At 41.9% G+C, this 19,551-nt stretch overlaps 2 protein-coding genes across 11 annotated transcripts in view; one reads left to right on the top strand and one right to left on the bottom strand.

The window, feature by feature from the left end:
• Nucleotides 1–11,189, top strand: part of LOC119010143 (rho GTPase-activating protein 23-like) — a 63,323-nt gene extending 52,134 nt beyond the window's left edge. For 6 of the 9 annotated variants that reach the window (XM_037082072.1, XM_037082070.1, XM_037082068.1 and 3 more), the window contains exons 8-24: nucleotides 1,211–1,375; nucleotides 2,023–2,131; nucleotides 2,550–2,589; nucleotides 2,695–2,832; nucleotides 3,171–3,479; nucleotides 3,564–3,625; nucleotides 3,728–3,834; nucleotides 4,763–4,875; nucleotides 5,369–5,521; nucleotides 5,680–5,758; nucleotides 5,968–6,041; nucleotides 6,148–6,237; nucleotides 6,342–6,467; nucleotides 6,594–6,638; nucleotides 6,748–6,841; nucleotides 7,600–7,631; nucleotides 7,738–11,189. In XM_037082072.1, the coding sequence (XP_036937967.1) occupies nucleotides 1,211–1,375; nucleotides 2,023–2,131; nucleotides 2,550–2,589; nucleotides 2,695–2,832; nucleotides 3,171–3,479; nucleotides 3,564–3,625; nucleotides 3,728–3,834; nucleotides 4,763–4,875; nucleotides 5,369–5,521; nucleotides 5,680–5,758; nucleotides 5,968–6,041; nucleotides 6,148–6,237; nucleotides 6,342–6,467; nucleotides 6,594–6,638; nucleotides 6,748–6,841; nucleotides 7,600–7,631; nucleotides 7,738–8,721 (2,720 nt within the window). In that variant the 3' untranslated portion in view covers nucleotides 8,722–11,189. Of the gene's footprint in view, nucleotides 1–1,210; nucleotides 1,376–2,022; nucleotides 2,132–2,549; nucleotides 2,590–2,694; nucleotides 2,833–3,170; nucleotides 3,480–3,563; nucleotides 3,626–3,727; nucleotides 3,835–4,762; nucleotides 4,876–5,368; nucleotides 5,522–5,679; nucleotides 5,759–5,967; nucleotides 6,042–6,147; nucleotides 6,238–6,341; nucleotides 6,468–6,593; nucleotides 6,639–6,747; nucleotides 6,842–7,211; nucleotides 7,237–7,599; nucleotides 7,632–7,737 lie in introns of all 9 variants that reach the window. The other 3 variants (XM_037082073.1, XM_037082069.1, XM_037082071.1) reach the window with 3 other exon arrangements.
• Nucleotides 11,190–11,700: 511 nt separating this feature from the next.
• On the bottom strand, nucleotides 11,701–19,512 carry acbd4 (acyl-CoA binding domain containing 4). Of its 2 annotated transcripts, none has more exons than XM_037082440.1 (11): nucleotides 19,296–19,511; nucleotides 18,229–18,389; nucleotides 17,316–17,436; nucleotides 15,583–15,667; nucleotides 15,129–15,249; nucleotides 14,783–14,953; nucleotides 14,472–14,569; nucleotides 14,166–14,376; nucleotides 13,449–13,666; nucleotides 13,064–13,123; nucleotides 11,701–12,771 (listed from the first exon to the last, which is right to left on the bottom strand). In XM_037082440.1, the coding sequence occupies exons 2-11, from the start codon at nucleotides 18,317–18,319 to the stop codon at nucleotides 12,646–12,648; spliced, it is 1,302 nt and encodes a 433-aa protein (XP_036938335.1). In that variant the 5' UTR covers nucleotides 18,320–18,389; nucleotides 19,296–19,511; the 3' UTR covers nucleotides 11,701–12,645. The 2 variants fall into 2 exon arrangements, with proteins under 2 accessions (XP_036938335.1, XP_036938334.1); XM_037082439.1 differs by having other exon boundaries at nucleotides 12,646–12,771; nucleotides 18,229–18,367; nucleotides 19,296–19,512.
• Nucleotides 19,513–19,551: the final 39 nt, after the last annotated feature.

Raw genomic sequence — 19,551 nt, 5'->3', positions numbered from 1 at the left:
CAAATCACCACATTTTATGGCATTTTCAATTTTGCACACTTTATTTTTATGATTTATTTATTAATTATTTTGAACAAACCTGCTGTCTGTTGCTACAGAGCTCTCCTATATCAAAGTCAATTTATGTGAACCTTTAGTAGTCCACCTTTTTTGTGTTTATATATGTCTGTGTGCCACATATATGTCAACATTATGCTTGTACTCATAGTACAGTTAGTTTTCTGTATATGCTTAAAAGGTTTTAATGAACACTGAACGTTAAATGTTCTCGTATTGTTTTGACCCTCTCCATGTCCATCGTCTGTATATTGTTGATAAGCAACACTGGGTGGAGTTTCAGTTCTGGCAACATTTCTTACAAAGATCTTACAGGGTCCAATAACAGGCCAAATAACAAAACTGTCCACTGAAACTTGGTGAAAAATGAAGAAAAGAGTATGAGAGAACTGTTATTGTTACAAACTAAAAGATATGCAGTCTAGCTTATACTAGCAGCGTTGTAAGTCAGATGACCGGGCTTATTAACAGAATACTAGCACGTATTTATCTGCTTAAAATCCTCATTTAAAATGTCACAGCGAGAAACTGTATGTTTGCAAAGACAAAACAACAAATAACAAACAAATGCAAAGTTAAACTCATGAACAACCGAACACACCCTGTCTCATTTCAATGCACACAGGGACTTGGCTGCTGCAGCCTGACTTGGTCTGGTCTGAATACACCCAAAAAGTTGTCGACTAGTTGCGATATCATATTTTTTCAACGAGTGACAACGATCCATTCTCAGCAAAAATGTCTCAAATCCAACCAGTCCTTAGTTAGCTCTGAGAGGCTGTTTACATATGAGCTGTGATCTGATTGGACTAAACCATTTGCATGCATGTCTGAGATCGCGATGTTTGAGTACAGTAACAACGTGACTGCTTTCTAGTAGTAATACGTGGAGTTAGGGTTAGGGTTTTCATTCTCAGATACTTTTCTGATTATTTAACATGCATAATTTAGAAAATTGTTCAAACTGTTGATGTTGAGCAGCAACCAAAGGTATTTCCGCCTAGCCCCCAGAGTAGGTCCTCCTCAAAGAGATGTTCTAACAACTGAAACACCGCCTGAGGAAACTCTGAGCACGTCTTGTCTTGTCTTGTCATGTCATTGTTTTTAATCATGTCTCATCCCTTGTTGTTCACCTGTGATGGCGACCTTACAGATGAACCCACCAGTCCTAGTACTGACCTACAGGCCTGCAATGTACCAGCCTGCTCTGTGGTGTCCAGCTCCCAGGCCTGCACTATGGCCTCCCTCACTTCCACCTCTGTCCCCCCCACCCTGTCCTCCGTGTCCCCCTTTGTCCGACTCCGTTCTCAGGACTGCAGTGAGTCTCACTCGCCCACTCTAAATCCTGAAAGGCATTACTGAGTGCTAGACCAATATACAGTATGTCTTCCAGCATGTCAGAGCTGACATTGCCAAACACTACTGCCAGTGCTTTTCAAGCAAAATGACAAGCAGTTATGGAATGCCTTTATTTTGGCTCACTGATGTATCTGTCTAGCATTAGCTTCAGACTCATCTTAAAGGAGTACAGTGACATGCATCTGAGGAATTCCCTACAGCTAAGTTTTAATTGCTTCAACTTCAGACTACTGGTAATGTAATGATGTTTTGTTTCATCAGCTTGGTATTGCAGTAATATAGTAGTAATCAGAGTTAGAACACATTCAGAATACTGTTGCAGTTGGGAACAAAACATCCATACTGGTCCAGAAGTGTCTGAAGCTGGGAACAAAAAAAATCTCAATGTCAAAGTATTCCTTTAATTGGCAGTATGGACTGTGTGTTAAACCCATTAATCCATCCTCCTGACTGTTGTCATATTAATCACTCACAGTGTGAAACAGCAAAATCACTTCAATCACTCATCTTCTTATTTAATTTGTCGCTACCACACATTGCATTTTTTTAAACTCCGTCCCTCTCCTCTTCCTCTTTCCCTGTCTCACTTGCCTCTTCTCTCTTCAGGCAGTATTAAAGGTCGTCGCTCCTCTTACCTGCTGGCCATCACCACAGAGAGATCTAAGTCCTGTGACGAGGGTCTCAATACCTTCAGGGAAGAAGGACGTGTTTTTTCGTAAGTCCACGCTTAACTAGAATGGGTCTGTGTAGTTCCTGCCAGATATTTCTCGCAAAAAATATTATAGAAGCTGTTAATGCTGTTTAACTTTTAAAATGCTCTGTAAATATGTAGGATATCTACTTATTAATTGTTCATTATAGCCTGAGCATGATGTGCGTGACACTTTGTGTAGGAAGTCAATTAATTCAGGGAACTTGGGATCCTATGTAAGCCATGAGGGTCAACAAAAAAAAACTGAAGGCACTAAGATTAACCTGGCAAAAATATATTATATGTTTTTTAAGTCATAAACACAAGTGAGATCTTTTTCTCCTCACCTTTTTCTCACTTTTTCTCAAACTCTGGGTACCCCTGCCTGGGCTGTCTAGGTGTGCTGATTCTGTAACATCTTCTTTTCATTTCTGTTTCCCAGCAAACTACCAAAAAGGGTCAAGAGCTTTTTCACTGATGGGGTGAGTCCTCCACACAGTTGACTCTTCATATTCATATTCATAATCCGTCAACAACATAAACACTTTCTAATGTGTTACCCGCACTATCGCTGAATTGTGTTTCAGTCTCTAGAAAGCCTCCAAGCCCAGGAGGAGGCCCGCTCCAAGCGCCACTCCACCTCTGAACTGGGAACCATCACCTTCAGTGATGTTCGTAAGGAAGGCTGGCTGCACTACAAACAGATCCTCACAGAGAAGGGAAAGGTACAACACACTGCTCGTACACACTGCGAGCTCACTGACCCCTCCTTGATCATTTCTAGCAGAAAAAAAAACAAGACTATCAGCAAAGCATCTGCACTATGACAGAAGACAGTCAATCTCAGACTTTTTTCTTTCTAGCTATAGAGTAATAAATGAGTTTGACTTATCAGACCCCCCCCAAAAAACACAACAGAACGGCTAATGTGACCTCAAACTCTGATATCTTAACATCTGGTTATGTGTTCCAGTAGTCTGTCATAGCCAGTTACGGTTGCTTAACTGTGAATAACATTTTCTTTTCAACGTTATGTTCTTGCTTCTCTTTTTCCTGACTGTAGAAAGTTGGCGGCGGCATGCGACCATGGAAGCGTGTCTTCTCTGTGCTCCGGTCCCATTCGCTTTTCCTATACAAGGACAAGAGAGAAGCCGTCCTTCACGGGGCCGGGGCGGGGCCCGGCCAGGATGAACATCCTCCAATCAGCATCCGCGGCTGCCTGATCGACATTGCCTACAGTGAAACCAAGCGGAAGCACACCCTGCGGCTGACCACTCAGGACTTCTGTGAGTACCTGCTGCAGGCCGAGGACAGGGACGACATGCTGGCTTGGATCAGGGTCATCAGGGAGAACAGCAAGACGGACAATGAGGTTAGATCAGCATACCAGTTTATTTAATACAATTGTCACAAACACACACACACCAGTCTAATTTCTACTCTCCATTTTCTCTAGGAGATTGGTTTCTCAAGACAAGCTCTCATCAACAAAAAGCTGAACGACTACAGGAAACACAGGTCAGTATGATGGTCATTTTTAGTCTGTCAACAACTGTCCCTTACCCTTCTTTATGAACGTTTACAATTTTCAACCGTCTGTGTTTCCCTCACTTTGTGCAGCCTGACAGGAAATAAGCCGGACACCTCTCCTCGATCTCATCGTATGATGCCTCCCTTCCTCCTGGCTAAGACCGACAACACCTCAGTGAACCGAGCCTCGAGAACGGGTGTGTACAAACATGACTCTGCTCTGTGCTCATCGATATACAGCAGAACATCCAACTGCTGCACACTAGTAATATTGGTGTTTTGTTGCACCATTTGACCTTTCAGCCATGCTAGCACTGCAGTTGTAAAGATGGGAATGTCTGTTGGTCTGTTCATTACTTTGGTCCAGACTGCAACATCTCAACAACTATTAGAAGGATCACCATGAAATGATATACTGCCATTCACGATCCACAGGGGGTGTAGCCTAATTGCTCCAGTGCCGCAATGTTAGCACATGTTAACATGCTAAACTTATACAGTGAATTTACATGAACAATAAAATAAATAACAGTTCATCAGGTAGTTACTGGAATAATACAAGAACTCCATCTTATAACCAAAACTATATTTTCAGGTTTTATTATTTGAATAGCATTTTGATTAAGTATATCTTTATATCTTTTTCAGTAATAAATCAGATAATGATAAGAATGTGTCAAATGTCATAATTTTTGAATAAATAAAGGAATTCTGATTTTATCATTAGTTTACTCAGAGCAAAGTGAAAAGGAGGAAAATAAAGGTCATATATCTAATAATATATAGCTTCTGCCTGATGAACAGTGAATAATGACTTTGTGTGCCTCATTTACGATGCCAGTGATAGTCGATAGAAATCTGTTTTTATTTGTCCAAGAATTTTTGTACACAAGACATCGTACACACTTTTGTTAAGCAAAAACCAAAACTCCTGTGTATGTGTTTGATGTAGTTGCCATCTACAGCTTCTGTAGACTTTTAGCCCATTATTAAATATCTGATAGTGGCAACATGATGGTGAAGTTAAACCATTTCTGTGTCAATATGTATTTTTTTTTCTCGCATGGATATAAGTATCAAAAATAGTAAATATGTGTCCATGTGTGCTCGTGTGTGTGCATCCAGATGACAACAAGGCGCTTTGGGGCATCAACATCATGAAGAAGGCCAAGAAGACAGGCAGTCCGAAGGCTTTTGGTGTGCGTCTAGAGGACTGTCAGCCAGCTGTCAACCATAAAGTAAGCCTTCAGTGTTTTATGATAAACAGCATGATTCAGGGCATGAAGACAACATTAATTCTACTCCTGTTGACTCGTGCCATCTGTAGACAAAATGATAACAGCAGCTCACATCGCTGAAGTGGAACAGAGATCGAAATTGACTTGGTTTTTATTTTCACTTAGAGGTTTGCAGTTTATATTGCATTTACATAAATTAGATACATTTCATGCTTTTCTGGGTTAATTAATATTATTTTGGCTATTCATTAGTGACATATAGACAAGCTGGGTTCTCCTTGTCAAAGTAATTTTACAGTCGATGAAATAGCATTAAGAGGATGTAGCTAGCTGCCAGCACCAAACGTGCTACTTTTTTTTTTTTATCTGTATTCTTTGCTTCATCCCTCCATCTTTCCCCAACCATCTCCACCATCCCTTCTCCCCTTCTTTTTCGCTGCACTTAACTTCAATTTATCTTCCTTTTTGTACGCCACTCTCCATCTCTTTACAGTTTGTCCCTCTGATTGTGGAGATGTGCTGTGGTGTGGTGGAGGCGACAGGTTTGGAATACACAGGTATCTACCGGGTGCCGGGGAACAACGCCATGGTGTCCAACTTGCAGGAGCATCTCAACAAGGGCATGGACATCAACACTGCTGAGGAGGTGTGCAGGAGACACAGAGTTATTTTTTCTTAAAGATGTTTTGCAATAGAAGTCATCAATAAGTGCCCTATACTCAAAATGGTTTTGTTACATTAGCTGTGTTATCTTTATAGTGCTGCTGTTGAAACATTGAACCCTCACCTTTTGTGTCTCCACAGAGATGGCAGGACCTGAACGTCATCAGCAGCCTGCTCAAATCCTTCTTCCGAAAGCTGCCTGAGCCGCTGTTTACTGATGGTGCGTCCATTCATTTGTTTATTGTCAAGTGAGGCATGAATCATAATGGATATGAGCAGTGAACGATGTGAAAGTAGGGCTGCCACTGGATAATTCGAATTGCAAAAAAAAAAAAAAAAAAAGATTATTTCTTAAACAATTATTTTTCTGCCTGTTGTTAGCATGTGGAAATGACCATGCTGAAATATTTCACCTCCTTGTGATTACAGACAAATACAATGATTTCATTGACGCCAACCGGATCGAAGATGCAGAGGACAGACTGAAGACCATGAAGAAACTGGTATGTGTCAAAGGACAGCAGATTATAGAGCGATGAGTATCTCTTTCATATTTTAACATTTTTATTCTCTTAACTCGCTCCTTGTTCCTTGTACTTCTTTGTACAGATCCACGACCTCCCAGATCACTATTATCACACCCTTAAGTTCCTGGTGGGCCACCTTAAGAGGGTGGCAGATAACTGCGAAAAGAATAAGGTAACCTGACACCCTCCTATTGGCAGTTAGACTGTTTTTGCGTTGGGACAAACTGCGGTCATTAATGGAACCAGACGTTAACATAACTGTGATCTTATTTCCAGATGGAGCCCAGAAACCTGGCTCTGGTGTTCGGCCCCACTCTGGTGAGGACATCTGAGGACAATATGACCGATATGGTCACCCACATGCCTGATCGCTACAAAATAGTGGAGACGCTTATCCTGCACGTAAGAACCAACACTGCTTCACCAATATAAGAAAATAGTGCACTGTGGTGTTTTTTTGAGGGGGGGGATTGTTATGTTTGTTGTCTTGACGTCATTTACTGATGCCGTGTTTTGCTACTTCAACAGCACGACTGGTTCTTCAGTAATGGAGAGTTTGATAAGGAAGAGAAGGTAGGTTAGACTGCAGCAGTGGCTTTGTTAGAGCGAAGAAGTGAGAATGTCAAGAATAAAGCAATGGTTTCAGACGTGCGTGTGTGTATCTATGTGTGTGTGTGTGTAGGCACCAGAGGATAAGCGGGACATGCAGCCCGTGCCCAACATCGACCATCTGCTATCTAACATAGGCAGGCCAGGCATGCCAGGTGAGGCATCAGGTGAGGAAGGGTCATGAGCCAACGTTGAGGTCATAGTCTACACTGTAACACTTGATGTTACCTTCACCTACATAAAGACCAGTTAAAGGTACAGCCTCATGTCCACAGAGCTCTCTGTGTGCAAAGTCACCTCAGAGGCTTTTGCCAATCAAAGCCTTAATGTCTAATTTCCTCCCCCCCTACATTCTATACTCCCAGTGCTTCCTAATGCTGGCCTTATCAAGTGAGACTCAGCTCAGTGTCTTTCCATCCTTGTAGATCTCTGTGCTTCTCCAGCTGTTCTGTTTCTGCCTGTTAATACTCATGATGTTTCCTACTTTTTCCTCAATTTCTCTTCTTTTTTTCCCCCCCCGGACCTGTTTTCCTCTAGCTGAGACAGTGGATCAGCCTCTTCGGTAGGACCAGGTCTCCCTCACTGTGTGTTTGTGTTTGGTGTCACTATTGCAAGTGAATTCATTCCTTTTCCGTCGGTCTTGGTTTCCCACCAGTGCTCCGTCATTCCTCTGTCTTGCTGGTGTTGACGGTGAACTCTAGCCATTTTTGCTACTTTTAAGTAAAAGCAGAGAAAGCTGCAGTTGTTCCGCCGTTTTAAAGACGAATCCTCTGAGAATGGCTAGAGTTCTCCGGAAAAGTTGCAGTGCTGGTAGTGTGTGCTGTGATTAGCCAGATATCACACCTTTGTACCACTCCTAACACTACTACCACTACTTCTCTAGCGATGACATCGTTGTAATCCACATCTTATTCTTTTCTAACAGATTCCACCACCAGCGATTCACTTAAGTCAAAGGTAAGCAACAAATCTCTTTGTTGTCCTTCAATTCCTGGAATACAATCACGGATTCTAGCATATGATGTGGATTGATTGATATTTGACAGGAATTTGAACCTTCCAGCTGTCTTTAGGCTCCAAGAAAGACCTGAATGCCCGGGACTTCCTGCCCATGTCCATTATCTCTGCTGTGACCCGCAAACGTAAAAAAGGCCTCGGTGCCCACCTGCAGGGCAGCAGCGGAGACGAGGACTCGGAACATGAGCCAGTCAAAGCCAGCAACTGCAGGGGAGAAGAGGGGCATGAAGACGAGGAGGAAGAGGATAAAGGAGAGGAAGAGGCCATCAAGGAGGAGCACACGATTCCTAAAAAAGAAAAAAGGGATAAAAAGGAAAATCAACTGAAGGCTAGAGAGACCACAGAGGGAATAGGGTCAATAATGGGAGGAAGGGAGGCTGAGAAGGATGTGGGGAATAGAACAGACAGTGGAGCAAAGAAATTTGAAAGGGAGAGCAGTCAGAGAACGTCCTTGCAGGGAAATGCGCCTAAACTTCATCCAAACAGTTTCCTCTACTCAAACCATACTACATACCCTGGACCCCTAACTGTGACTAATCCTCCTTCCCATTTGAAGCCTCAAAATCTGGCCAGAGGACGTCCCACAGTCCCTTTCTGGATCTGCCCGGCCAGGCCTCCCAGCCTCCACCAGGCTTCCAGCTTTCACGGAACCCGGCAGCCAGACTTGAACCAGTCATTGCCAGTCCGCCACAGGAAGACCAGAGGCGGGAGGACGAGGGCCGTGTCCATGAATCTGGACCTTGAGCTGGGCAGGAGTGAGGACACATTCAGGGGTTGGGGAGCAGAGAGGGTGGAGGTGATCCGAGTCCTTGAGGGAACGCCTGGTCAGCGTGGATGTGTTGGGGTTCCTCAGGGATCAGCTGTTGGTCCGAGGGCAATTCAACAAAGAGATCCTCTCCCTCTCTCCTCCTCTTCTGCAGGATGGATAGATCAGAGCCCCTCAGGATCTTCCACTGTGGTACTGAGGAGATCAGCCCTCGGCCCGCCGGACAAGACAAAAGCTTTGCGTCGACACACGGTTGTAGTTTAACCTGTTTCTGTTTCACCTACTAATGCAGTACGACGTACTTGCCCTTTACTCACGAACAGTGGATCACTTACTCCAGTGCTTCTGAAGTGTCCGTCATGTCGCTGTAGAGATCTGAAGTTGGAGAGGTGATCTCATGGTAAAGGAATTCTTTGAAATTGTGCACAGTTGTAGAGTTTCATTCCAAAATGAGAAAACCGCCATTTTTTATAAAGGGGGAAACCAGCTCTAAAAACACATCACAAATTCTACTATTCAACTGCTCTTTTAACAATGCGTCTTTACTAATTTACTTATAAAATAACTGTTAATGTAAGTGCCCTCATATACTGTGCAAATGTTGCACAGGATAATTGGTTTCATTCAATAACGTTCCATACTAGCAGTTTATAGTGCAGTTTTTTAAATGCTGAAATCCAACATGCAGACCTCCATATCAAACAATGAAGTACAGAGCCGTGTTCAAAAGGTGGAGCATTGAACATGACAACTAAATGTGAAGAACTTTGGTGACGGTTCGTTAGCAGAACGGTATGTAGGATTTGGCCAGGATAGTTTCAAAAATAAAAAAAAGGAACAGACATTATCATCAATGTACTTAAGTTAGCATGCTAACTAGTTAGCCCCAGCCCATTCTGTCGCATAATACCACTTTGTACTCCGAAAGTAAATGGTCTGATGGAGTTCAGTCCTATCTTAAGTAAACAAAATAAGCTCGCAAAATGTCATGAAACAAGATATTTTTATTCCTATTTTCGTCATTCAGAAGAAAAATACAAGCATCCATCATCTGAATTCAAGTTCAAAGGAGATATATTTAAATCCTGGCCATTTCTTACAAATTACTCCTCTGACCATATTTGGATATTTCCTCCCAACTACTGCTGCAGTAATATCCTCAGGTCGACCAGGTCAGGTCAGACGCTCTGGGATAACCACTCGAACATTAAAGCTGGTAGAAGATCAGAAAAAGGGATTGTTGCCTTCATGTTTGGGTCTTCAGAAGTTATAAGATAACAAGAAAACCTTGAACCTCAATGAACAAGATTTAAAGTGGCCATGTGATTATAGCAGCTTTCTGATTCACCTGATTAAAGTTTGGATTGTCAATAATTCTAAAGCTTTTACCGTGTGTTGTTAATACGACCACTCGGTGGTGCCAAAGTAAGACGCTTTAAGATCCCACATGTTTTGGAATGAAACCCTTCAACTGTGAGTTTAGATTGATGAGTGATGATAACAAATACGTAAAAGAAAAAAACAACAACAACATTTAAGTAAAAAATGAGAGAAAGCCATATCAGACATTTGAAACTCAGCTCCAGAGCCCAGCTGCTGCTGTCAGAACTAACCCTCACCAGCAAAGACTTCAGCAGTCATGGAGGCATTTGATTACAAACCGCCTGTGCTGTACGTATGCTGGTGTCCCCCCCCCCACTGGTTCTCACCGATGATGTCTTTGACCCACGTGGGCAAATATAACTTATGCACACTTTCCTGTCAGCCAGAGTACAGCACAGTACGCTTGTTCAGAGAAAGCCGCACTTCAGTTTTCTTCTCAGCCCTTTACAACTTCTTCCAAAGCCTCCCGTGGATCTACAGGGAACTTCAATGATCCATGGGAGCAAAACATCCCAGTCTGGATGATGTCACTTGGGCATTATGCCAAAGCTTCCATGGACTAAAAAAGTGCATGCATGGGGTCAGTGACATATTAAAATATGCAAACCCTAAGTGTTCAACTCAAGCCTATCGTGCTTCCCTGTGTATGCATGTGTGTATGCGTGTGTGTGTGTGTGTGTGTGTGTGTGTGTGTGAGAGAGAGAGAGTGTGAGTGTGTGAGGATGTTTGGGAAAGGAGGGCCACAGTTTTTAAAGGAACAGGTTTGTCAGAAAAAGCAAAGTGTTAAAGGCAGCTATGTGAAGTCATGCCAAATTTTTTTTTTTCTTTTTTTTTTTCTATTTGGGTAATTGTACAATATCAGCAGTGTGGAGCTAAGGGAGAACCTAAGAAAACACGATCACTTAGTGAACCAGTGAGGCTTCAGTTTCTACTTCATATCAGTGTTACTAAGAGTATTGTCATACAGTTGAAAGTGAGTGAATAACCTCCCTAAATTAAAAACCAAGTCTTACCTGCGTGATATTTTTGCATTTTTCCTTTTCACATTTTCAGTATTTTTCGCTCCCTTCTCTGAACTTTAGTTTTGTTAAGATGAGTCTGGAAAAACAAACAAAACAAAATGGAACTGACCCCGACTGTACTGCCAACCACTGTCGTCCAACCAGACTCAATGTTTGTCTTAATCATGCCTAGACTCAGTCTGTCCTTCTCTCTGTCTGTGCCCTTGTGCATGTACTTTATGTACGTGGGTGACTGTGCGTGGACCAATTTTGTAACAGTTGTATAAAGCCTTGTTAAGTTAACCTGTGTATATAAATATTATACATAATATATTAAATTATTTGTTTTGGAAATTGGCTTTTTTGTGTGTGTTTCAAATATCAGCCTTTGTGGAATTTAAATATAAATATACGTTTCATGGTGTTGCAATAATGTCTCTGTACCATCTTAGATCCGGATATGAGGACACAGACTTATCTGTGACAGATCAGTACACCACTTAGACCCATCAGCTTCCTGACACTCACATTTACATTCAGCCCTACCCCAGCTTTAAAGGGACAGTTCAACCCAAAATCAAAAATCTATAGTTCTCCTCTCACCTGGTGAGGTTGTTTTCTCTCCAGTAAAATGGAATTAGATGGCACCCTGCTAGTTAATTAAGCACAACCTTGGAGGATTCCATTCATGTTTACACAGAGCCGTCATTATTATCCAAGCTACTGTAGCTATATATTTAGTGGGACCAGAGTTGGTGTGTTTTTGTTTTGACCCACCGTCATGAACTGCATCATCGGGTGCCAGATCATCTCGGTGAAACAACAGGTCTTAAATATTTGTCATTGATACAACCCAGCCTTCTATTCAATATAGACTTTTTAATTAGTATTTTACATGACTGTTCACTACAGGGCAGTTGTGAAAACAGTTCTTGTAATGTTTAGTGACATGAGTCTCAATTACACTTGTCATTTCAGTGTAATTAATCATCGGATTACACACGGAGTCGCAAAGGACTTCAAACAAAACAATGTGGGCATGTTAACTTTGATATTGGACCCACAAAATAATACACAGAATTGCTGTCACTCTGTTCCAAAGTTGTATTCTTGATCTCATAATGTACAGTTTGTCAATACTCTTGTGCTGCAACTGTTTGATTGTAAGACTGCCAACAATCAGATCTTACAAATCACAATGAAATGACAAGTGTAGCCATAGAGACATTTATCAATATACAGCTGCAGCAAAGACAAGGGGACATTATTGGTACTACATGACTGCAGACAGTTTGATTGAACAGCAGACACTTTGGCTGCACCGTGCTGTTTGTGATACTGATATATTCTGTATATTAGAAAAGACAGTTGAGCATAACCCAAACTAAATGGAATATGGTGAATTGCCATTATGTCTCACTAACTTGGATAACGTAATACTATAATCCAAGATTTTTCATTCAGGCTCGTCATGATCAGTGTTAGCACTTATCCAGGTCATTATGATCCATATCTGCTCCCTGCTGCCAATCAGAAGCCAGCTGATTAATCCTCTTGAATAATTTAAATTTGCCGTAGTGAGTGACAGGATGTCTGGATCCTGATGTGAACGAGCAGCCAGCTACACTTCTCTCCAAGCAGGAAGCAACAAACTTCTCTCCCCCCTCTCAGTGCACACAATGAGGGAGGACGATGCCAAGTCCAATGAATTCAACTCTGATTCAATCCTTTCTGCTCTAGAAATTAAACTTCTTGCACCGGTGGTTCACTGTAGTGAATGGTTGAATGTCTTGATCCACTCCCTTCATGAAGATATGCGACTCCTTTTCTGGGCCTTCCTCAGCAGGTAGACCAGACCCTGAGCAACAAACGGCCACAGCAGGAAGAGGATGGTCTGACCCGACACATCGAATGGCCACCACCTCTCCTCCTGAGAGACACATCAGAACACCTCATTGTTTATTATAGAACACAAGGCCTTCAGCTGTTATAATACAGTTAATCCCAGGGACAGACTACTATCAGCATCATGTAAATCACTGCAGTATGGATTGCTGCCTGCCAGTGGCTGTTTTCACGCTTCCACCAGGGGGCACCAAAGTGATATTTTCTATACATTCTGCATTTAGTTTGTAGATGCTACCTTCAGTTTAAAACGTTCAGGGATGAAGCCAACAGTGTGGTGACTGCAGAGCAAAGTGGCCGCCCTGCTCCTGTCTTACCTGTTGTTGTGAGGCTGTGGCTGCACACTGCAGGCATGGTCTCCACTCTGAACCCTGGGTCTGTCACACAGAGGACAGCAGTGAGCTTTACACAACTGAGGTGTAAGTCTGGTCAGATTCTCAAGTTTTCTTTCCCTATATTGACATTAGGTCTTGTACTTTGATTTATATTTGAAGCTTAAAGGCAAAATCCATTAGTTTGTTCAGGTAAGCTGAGGTTCGAATTTCTACAACACATTTGATGACTACTCAAGGCAGAATCCAAGTACAGTATATAAACTTTTGACCACAGCTAAACATTACCAAGGAACATATTTGGTTTCCATCAATAAGAATCCATCACTTGTGCCATCAAATAAAGAACAATTATCAGACATATGCTCACATGTGTAGCAGCCAGTCTCTCCACCACCTCCAACCTGTCCATCACGCTCCTCATGTCCTCTCTGAGCCTCCGCAGGGCCAGGATGATCTGCTGCTGCAGCTGAGCATCATGCAGCCTCTCCACCCCTCCCTCCGAGCCGTCCCCTCCTCCTCGTCCTGCACCACCACCACCGCCACCTCCTTGGGCGCCCCGCCTTGGACTGCCCTGAGGAATACCACCTACAGAGCACAACAGTCATTTGAATCATCGTAATAATCATTTGATAGAAGAAAACAACACACACAGCAAGAACAGTTTAAAGTGGAGCACTGTCTGAATGCAAACATCTCATGGAAAAAGAGGAATAAACAACAATGTTCAACATTGAATTAATGAAAAAGCTATTATTAATTATCATTATATATATTTTTATTTCAGAATGCCCTCTATCAAAAATCTATAGAATAGCTCAGTATTACACCTAGTTGTGCTGAAGTCACGTGACCGTGATATAGTTAGTTTACAGCTAACTTTTTACTTCGGGTGATTTCATTTACACTTTTAAAAAAAATTTTAAAAAAATCACAGCAGTGGTGTTAATCTGGGAAGATTATCTTGCTGAACAAAACAAGTTTAATTTTGTCATATTTGCAACAGACATTTTTACTCTGCAGTATCATTTCACTCTGTTTTATTTGCATATTTTCCATTAAAACTGTATTGTCGGGAGCAGCTTACGTTCTCTCCAGTTATGGTAGGGCGCTTCCCTCCCGGTGTCTCGACTCCTTCTGTTGGGGCCCTGACCCTTTCCATCCTCGGCCCCTTCTCCGCCCTGACCTGCTCCGACCTGTCTGACCTCCAGACGGCCTTCCAGCTGCTGGCTCTGAACCGGAGACGACTCCGACGACTCGTTGCCGTTGTGAAAACCGTTGGATTTGACAACTGGATTCTGAAATCAGTATTAATGTAAATGCAATGAAACTTTTCCATTTATACGTTTCTTTCTTTCCTTTTAACTTCCATCTTCCTGCGAGCGAGTCGTACCTTGACGTTGCCGAGTTGCTCCATGGAGTCCACAGAGTCACAGAAGATCTCGCTCTCCGAGTCGCTGGTCAGCACCAAACCCTCAGACACACCAGAGTCTGCAGCAGCACAACCAGCACGTTATTGTTTTGTTTACAGAAAGCAGAACAGTCTATCCAGTTTCCAAAAAAAAAAAAAAATCATAAAAAGAATCGTTACAGAAATTGAAACTTCATGATATGATGGCTGATATGTTATCAATAATACCTTTAAAGTGCTGAGTGTGTCTTTGAGTTCATTCTAACCAGGCAGGGCTCCCATGTATTACCTACCATTATGGATGATATTGGCAGAGAGGTCAATGACCTCAGACAGGCTGAACTGATCCTGATCTGCCTCGGCCCTCTCTGGAAGAAAAGAGTCTCCTTCAGGGCCGCGCTGCTCCTCCCCATCGTCATCCTTCATCTCTGCTGGCCTGTCAGCGTGCTCGCTGCCTTTCAGACCTACAGCAACGGACAAAGACCAGACATCCTGTTTAATGTTATCGTTCATAAGTGGATTACAGAGACGGGGCAGATCTCTTTTTAATCAAAGACGATTATCTCCCAGCAGATCTCAGTGCAGCCGTCAAGCTGCTTGGTCCCTGCTGGTTAGGAATGGACCCTCGGAGCCGCTGACCTTCTCTGATTGTGAGCAGGGACTCTGGAGGCCGCGGCATGTCATCAATCACCAGGTAGAGGGGCTCAAAGTGGTGGAAGAGCGTGGCCGTCTTCTCATTCATGGGCATGGTGTCGATGACCTGCAGAGTCGGTGGAAACCTTTATTGATCACTGGACTGCTCATTACAAACCCCTGTGTGCATCTGGCCAGGCAGCATGCTGCTGAGAAACTCATGTATCTTTTTAACTTCACAACGTTACTGTGAGCTGATCTGATTGGAAAGCTACAAAACGTAGGAAGTAAGACCAAAACCGACTTCACATGATGCCCAAAAGGTGATTCTCTTTACGTCAAAATGATTTGTGAGGACATCAATTAAAATGTAAACTGACTTATTTTCATCTGTGTTGTGTAGATAGAACCAGTAAAACAGTGAATTTAAATATATGAATGCAGTGCAGGTGTCATGTACCTCCTGTGCTACTTTCTTCATCTCGTCCACATACGCTGCCATGGCTCTCTCACTGCTCATGTCTCCGAGCTGGCTCCAGGCATCCCTGACACATCCAGGAGAACATCAGCCATTACTCAGTGTTAAACTACACTGCTTTTGACAGTTTAATTCAACATGTTGTGGGCTAAAAGCCAACACTTTAACATTTATTGAAAAAAAAACGTTTTTTATTATATTAAGTGTACTTGCTATATGTCCTTCTGGCCCCAAATAATTCACAGTGACATACATACACACATACATACATACATATATATATATATATATATACATATATATATACATATACATATACATACATATATATATATATATATATATACATATATATATACATATACATATACATACATATATATATATACATATATATATACATATATATATACATATACATATACATATATATATATGTATGTATATGTATATATATATATACATATATATATACATATACATATACATACATATACATACATATATATATATATATATATATATATATTATAGATTATAATTCTTATTATAATTATGAATTATAAGAATAACAGTATAAGAACACTGTTCAAAAATGCCTTATTCTAAAAATGTATTCAATGATTTTTATAACCTCAACCAAGAATGTTCAGTTTTGCATTTATGGCATTTAGCAGAAGCTTTTTGTTCAAAAATGGCGGCCGCTGCCATGCAAGGTGCCGACCAGCACATCGGGAGCCGTTTGATACTTCAAAATGCAGACCAGCGGATTTGAACCAGCAACCTTCCCATAACAAGATGCTGGCACTGCACCTGAGTCACAGCCGCCCACTCTTCAGTTCTATCAGTGGGATTACATTAAACTGGGTGGAAGTTTGTAGCATAGGCCAAGGGAGAACCCACACAACAGGTCTGAATGACTGATCATTAGTTATTAAATTAATCACCAACTACTTTGATAGTCCATTGATTGGCTGCAGTAATTTTTTTAAGAAAAAAAGGAGAACATTTTCTGGTTCTTCCCTCCTTCAACAAATAATTAATTTTCTGTTGATTCACTGATTGATTAAGTGATCACTTTCAGCTCTGCAGAAGACCAAATACAAGACAGAAGCTAAAAGCAGCTTAATCTGTTAGAAGTGAACTTAACTGACAGAACATTTAAGAGTTCATCTAGTCAAACCCCACATTAGCCTCAGTGTTAGGCTGTGTCTTGTCGAGATTTCTTTAAGTAAGACTGATCCTCTCCACTCACTAAGTGTGTAACACAGACTCTGCTAACTGTTGCCTGCTGTCTAAGGACTGCAGAAGACTGTGTGTAACTGTGCATTGATTTGCAATATAGAACCCAAATTTCTGTTTCTTATCAAGAACCAAAGGTTGCAAACACTGACGTAGTGTGGAGATTAACTGGATTATCTGATCTGAAGACAAAGAATCTAACCCACAGAGAGAAATTCACACCAAACTCAAAATGTAGCAGACTCGTGTCTGTCTACTGGCCACATTAATGCAAAACCAACACATTAAAAAAAACTGTTTTCCTCACAGATACATGTTGCACAGTATGAACTGCATGGCATTATTTCAGTGTACAAATGAAGACCACCTATCAGAACAAGTGAATAGCATGTGTATCTGCTTCTGAAACTAATCTAGCTGTGATTACAATCATATACATGTGCACGCACACACACGCGCACACACACACACACCATTTGTAGCGACCAATTGGGTCCCAGAAGCCAGGTCGAGACACTACACAGGGTCCACATACGGCCTGCTTGTACAGACTGTAGAAGCGCAGCATCATCTCGTATGATGGCCGGTAGGAGCCTGAAAGACAACAGGGGAAAATGGCGGCAGTTTCAGAGCTGTGTTCAGAGATTTGAGAGTTTGTTTTTCATGTTTACAGAAAGTGACATAAATGACACAGAACATCACTTAAAGTTCATCCAAAGTGAAAATTCATCCCATTTTAGGTTTCTTTTTTCTAGTCCCCAGCTACTCCAGCTCTTTGGAAGAATGCTGCAACGCTCGTCTGTAATGAACTCGAAACTGCGAAACTTCTGACTTGCCATCAGCATGAGGGGCAGTCGATAATGGCTGAATTTTCATTTTTGGGTGGACTGTTCCTTTAATGCAATAGCATTTTCTCTTAGAGAAGTTTTTGTTTTTACAGTGGCTTGAATGGTGTTTAATGAAGAGTATGGAAGATTTCTACTGTTAACTTCAGAGACAAATGTGCTGCTCACTCTTGAAAACAGCTTAATATCAAACTTCAGCATAAAAAAAATGCAAAAATTAAAAAATGTTAGGGGACCTTCTGGAATGTTTAACATGTAATAAGCACAGATCAGTTTGACTGTTGGATGAATATATCCAGGACATAATGTTTAGTTGTTTAGGCTACACTAAGACAATCCCTGGTTTAGAGCTCTCTCTGCTCAGGCCACCACAGCATGAATCACAGCTGCACTAACAGGTCAGCTGCTCCAAAGCTTCCGAGTGACACAGTTCAACCCTAGAATAATACAGCTTCACAAACTTTCTCTACAGTCTTGTCAGCTACAGACTTCCCGATGACCCGTGTGTGAGCTGATGCGATGGCTATACGAGGCTACATACCGTTTTTAGGGAGGTTATGGATGACATCCACAGCAGCCTGAAACCGTCTCTGGTGATCGACCGTGGGCTCTGCCATGGCTGGGACCGGCATGACACTGTGACTTGTTTCAGCTAGCTGGAGGGACGAGTGCAGTCGGAGCTGCGAGGGCACACAAACACAGCTGTAGCGAGAACAGTCAGGGGAGTGGAATCAGAAAGTAAGATTACATGTCACACATTTGGACAGAAGGCAAACGTACGCAACACTGAACACCATTAAATGTGACTGTAAAATTCTGCTTTGTCACATTTGAAAAATACAAGTTAAGGTCAGTAAAAGAAAATTCCTCTGCTGACTTTAATAACTTAAGTACAATCTCATCTCTATAAGTCATACAGACTTAACATAAACTCTAATACAAAACACATAATAACGTATTGCTTAAAGTTCAACAGCAGTAATGAGGAGATGGCTATGACTGTCTAGTTATTGTTCTTAATGCTTGTTTACCCATAGTCATTTTTTTTATCTACAGGAGCCATCAGAAGTTAAAATGAAAGTGAGGTCTGTGTGGATCAGCCTGTAGCACCTTGGAAGGTTTGTCTTCATGATGTTATTTTGGATTGTTTCAAAAGAAGAGTCTCTTGTGTACCTCTGATTCAGCTATATTTCATCTAAAGTCACTAGAAATACCTTCATTAATTTCATATATATTAATTTGTACAGATTAGCTTTCCCTTTGCTAAGCAATACGTTGTAGGCACAGTAATGTGCTCGTATGGCCCACTGTTCCCTAGGAGAGATGTATTGGGTAAGAGGTTAATCCAGAGCCTGCATGCTCCTCTCACTGTTTTCTGATGCTTCAACGTTTTCTGCAATTTCATGCCGAGCAACTGGAACACGTTCTGCTGCATAATTATGCCGAGAAAAAAACTGCTTTACCGACAGTGAGTTTGGTGTGATAAGACAAAACAAGAATGTGAAGTGCAACCTAAGGGAGTTAGCCGAGCTAGCTAAGTTAGCTAGCCAAGTTGGGATCTCCGGTGCAGCGTAGCAGCAGTTAGCTTGTTAACTTAACTTCTCTTACCTCACTGGACGTGCGCCATGGCCAGCAAGAAGTAAACAGGACGTTTGGTCGTTGTCAGAGAGACCACAACAATATGGAAACGCTCACTGGGCCGACTGAGAACTGTGGTGTCGGCTATTTATAGGTTTATAGCACTTTGACGGTGAAACTGCCCATGGACGAACCTGGGCTGCTGCACAGAGGACTTCCGTGTCAGGTCACATGACCCGTCTGTGACCCCCGCCCACCCGGACATTTAAAGAGACCCCGCCCCTCT

This window comes from Acanthopagrus latus, chromosome 20, assembly GCF_904848185.1.
Source record: "Acanthopagrus latus isolate v.2019 chromosome 20, fAcaLat1.1, whole genome shotgun sequence".
NCBI classification, from domain to species: Eukaryota; Metazoa; Chordata; class Actinopteri; order Spariformes; family Sparidae; genus Acanthopagrus; species Acanthopagrus latus.
The sequence above is the reverse complement of the archived record's forward strand: the minus strand, read 5'-3'. Positions and strand labels throughout refer to the sequence as shown.

Excerpts from the sequence above, each read along its gene's own strand:
- acbd4 (XM_037082439.1), bottom strand. The coding sequence starts at position 18,319 with ATGCCGGTCCCAGCCATGGCAGAGCCCACGGTCGATCACCAGAGACGG. Across the intron at positions 14,570-14,782 it reads TGCCAATATCATCCATAATG|ACTCTGGTGTGTCTGAGGGT; the intron begins GTAGGTAATACA and ends GTGCTGCTGCAG. Across the intron at positions 12,772-13,063 it reads CCACAGCCTCACAACAACAG|GAGGAGAGGTGGTGGCCATT; the intron begins GTAAGACAGGAG and ends TGTGTCTCTCAG.